The sequence below is a fragment of the Triticum dicoccoides genome, chromosome 7B (assembly GCF_002162155.2).
Source record: "Triticum dicoccoides isolate Atlit2015 ecotype Zavitan chromosome 7B, WEW_v2.0, whole genome shotgun sequence".
Lineage (NCBI taxonomy): Eukaryota > Viridiplantae > Streptophyta > Magnoliopsida > Poales > Poaceae > Triticum > Triticum dicoccoides.
Window position 1 is genome coordinate 580742406 of NC_041393.1, and position 3577 is coordinate 580745982.

Below are 3577 nucleotides of genomic sequence, written 5' to 3' on the forward strand. Positions count from 1 at the left end.
TTGAGGCGTAAAGTTATCTCTACCCGTCTCCGATAGAGCGATAAAATCTAATCGATGCTCGACAGATGCCTCAGCAAGAAACCTTCTTTTAGCCAAGTCCTTTAGACCTCTGCTATTCCAAAAGATTCCTTTCATAATTCATCATGGAATTTTTTTGCCGTACGAATCCTAGCACTCCTACGCACTGCGGACACCGGGTACACCTTCCGTTTCCACTTGCGCTTGGGGATAATTTGACGCTGCAACTGGTCCTCACAACCAGTCTCAGAGGGGCTAGCCAAAAGCATCTCAGTAGAATCATCCTCTACCTCCCCCTCAGTACTAGGTTGCATAAGATCCGCACAAAAATTGTCGAGCACCCTGACCCCGAGCGCATCAACCTCAGAATCACTCATGGGTTTAACAGCCGCAATATTACGAATCATCTCTAAGGCTCGCTCAGCCTCTAGATCAAACAGATCATTAACCGAATTAGAGATTTCAGTGTCATTACTACCCAGCGATACTCCTAGTTGATTTTCATTTTCAACAATCTCATCATTTGAAAAATGCAAAATGGAATTAGAAGTATTGACTGACATACCAGTAGTGACCTCGACGTCACGAAGCTTAGCCGCCCTCATGGCGCACCGCTGCTGAATGTTGTCCACGTCTGGCTGTGCCTGGAGACGGCCACTCACCCGGCGCCCCTCAGACATCGGATCCTGAATCCCTCCAAGCGTAATGACCTCCTCACGAGAGATCGCGGTCGGGGTCCGGCCTCCTGCCTCACCCCAACCAGCAGGCCGATCCATCTGCACGGTCTCACCCACAACCTCGCCAGAGAGTGGATGGGCACTCACCAAGATCTCAGACTCCTGGCGCGCCCCGCAAGACGGGGCCGACGGGAAGGGTGGTGGAGGCAGTACAAGGGCCGCCTGCCCTCGCACCCCTCCCAGCACCGAAGGAGCCACCCCCACAGGCGCCGTAGGGGGAGAAGGCTCCGAGGCCACCTGCCCCGAGCCCTCTCCCGAAGGCGCCACGATCCGAATGGTAGACGCGACGGGAGAGAAGGTATCAGAGGCCTCCTGCCCCAGACCCCCTCCCAACGAAGAAAAGGACACGGGAGCCTCCTGCCCCGAGTCCCCTTCCTCAGCAGAATGGGAGCATCCCGAGGCCGCCTGCCCCGGGGCTCCACCTGACGAGCCGGGCACGCCAAGCTGCGTCACCTCCTGAGGATGTACCGTGTGCTGAGCAAGAGGGGGAGTGGCCACCTGCCGACTCACCTCCTCATCTCCCCAGATCGAGATCGCAGAACCCCCAAGACCCCCACGAATGGTATCCACAACACACTCAAACCCCAAAACAGGCAACTCGCGCTCAAAAGCCTCCTGGAGGAAGATCTACATCAGATCCTATGATGGCACCCAAAAACTCAGTACAAAGCAAGTGGAGATTATTATTCCGATTCCAAAATCAAGAGCTCAGACACCAAGCAAATGAAACCGATCGATCCCTGGCTACCTGCTGCTCCATTGCAGCAGCACATGCAAGATTCAGGTAAAGATGCAGAGAGCCTCCCCCCTCGTGTGTTGATGCTCCGAGGGCCTCAGGCCAGGTGCGCCGTGCGCCTGCCATGTGAACATGTACTACACAATCTCCCTTTCTATCTGGCTTCTCTCTTATTGAGGCCTTGACACTATGTGAGGTAGTGGCAGCATGATTCAGAAGATGCTGATTCCATCCATGTATTGACAATGAAGAGCGGAGTTAGGGCCGCGGCGGGCCTGGGGCCGGAGCACCGGTACGCACATGGGGCCGATCGATCATCCGGCCGCCATGGCATGAAGCGCAAGCGAGCTTGGATGTAGTAGATAATAAGCAACTCTTGTCAATGGAGTGGGCATGGTGCATCTGTACATGCGTATGCCATGAGCCATCAGAAAGAAACGGCTTTTCTTAATGTCAGAACAGTTACATTTTCCTCAACGCTCTTGTGACCTACTGCCGGTGCCTTGAGCTGAAACCATGGCGCCCAATCATGGGCTGGTATCGTCTGCGTGAAGTGAAATGCACACTTTGTGCCAGTTGCTGAACTGTTAAGCAAAGGAGGCTACTGTTCTTCAGTTGCTTAATTGGTTTCAGTTTCTGAAACAATGGAAGCAGGGGAATGTAGAGACACGGATAATGGCACGCGCAGATAGGATCAAATGCCTAAGTTTTTGCATTGGAACAATCCTTGGAGTTGTACAAATTACAGATCCAACTAGTTGCAACCTCTTCCCCTTTCTTCAGCTAAAACCGAGAAGAAAGATCGGGAGAACGCAAGAAAGGAGAGAGGAAAAAAAGAAGAAGGAAGAAGGAGATCTCTGCTCCCTGTCTGAAATCATTCTTCAGAGCGAGGGAGCAGTCGCCCGTCGCCTCATCTGCAGAGGATCTCGGTCTCGGAGGAGCAGGAGCGGTCGCACATGTCGGCGGCGGCGCCGGCGGAGTCCTTCTTCCCGGCGGCGACGAGCCGGAGGATGCCCTCGAAGGCCTCGACGTCGCAGGGGATCCGGAGCGCGCCCTCGTGCCGGAACCCGAACTCCTCCTCCGCCTCCCGGAGCAGCTCCTCGAAGGCCCAGTGGCCCAGGTACTCGGTGGGGATCACGAACCGCCGCATCTCCTCGCCGACGTACACCGCGAAGGACCCCTTGGGCACGGCGCCGCCGCCGCCGCCGCCGTTCTTGCCTCGGCCGCCCGGCGCCACCGCCATCCGCTTCCACCGCTTGAGCAGCTGCTGCAGCCGCACGATGTCCCGGATCTTGTTGCTCCCGCCCCTGCCCCGCTCCTCCATTGCCGGCGATCGGTCGAGCGGGACTGCGGCGGCGCTGTGTGGCTGGGTGCTGCTGATTGATGGTTGGCTTCGGTTGGTTTGGCTGGTGCAGAGAACTGCGGCGTGGGGTGTATATATAGAGGAGGGAGATCGGCGACCTCTCGTGGTTGCCTGTGGCTCCGAGCCCGCCTCCTCGTGACCTCTGAGTCTCTTCGGTTTGTTTATTAGTAGTTGCCTCAAATCGATGCACCATTTTTTTCTTTTTCTCGAGGCAATAATTTCTCTTTTTTTTGCAAAGGTCTATGCACTATTATTGAGGTATAATAAGGGTTTGTTTGTTTAGCAGGGTTTCGGAAATACTAGAGCGTAAAAGATCACTTGACAAACAACTGTCATGGCAATGTTAAATTCTGCAAGAACTGAGAAAAGAATTATGAAAAATATTGTTTGGTTGCACCAAAAGAAAAGGCAACAAAATATCTACTACAACAGATGCCCTACTTGTCATGAAGGAAATACAGGGAAATTTTCAATGAGGTTGGACTCAAAGGATTTTTTTTTCTCTTTCAAGTTACCTCCTACTATTGTTTCTTATATATCCGATGAACAAAACAAAGTTTATACAAGAAAATCCTAGGAAACAGAATCCTCCACAATTTCTACGAAATTCTTTTAAACCAAATAGGCCCTTAATGAGAGTGATATTATGGCTCGATCAGCTTAGGAACAGTGATTGAATCTGATCAAAGATATGCTCATGAGCTCATCCTTTTGCACTTGCTC

At 52.9% G+C, this 3577-nt stretch overlaps 1 protein-coding gene across 1 annotated transcript; it reads right to left on the bottom strand.

The window, feature by feature from the left end:
- Positions 1 to 2178: 2178 nt before the first annotated feature.
- LOC119335790 (auxin-responsive protein SAUR50-like) lies at positions 2179 to 2926 on the bottom strand. Its single transcript, XM_037607868.1, has one exon. It carries the CDS (start codon positions 2813 to 2815, stop codon positions 2402 to 2404), a length of 414 nt encoding a protein of 137 aa, XP_037463765.1. The 5' UTR covers positions 2816 to 2926; the 3' UTR covers positions 2179 to 2401.
- Positions 2927 to 3577: the final 651 nt, after the last annotated feature.

Bases quoted from the DNA above. Each gene is read 5' to 3' on its own strand.
- LOC119335790 (XM_037607868.1), bottom strand. From the start codon at position 2,815: ATGGAGGAGCGGGGCAGGGGCGGGAGCAACAAGATCCGGGACATCGTG.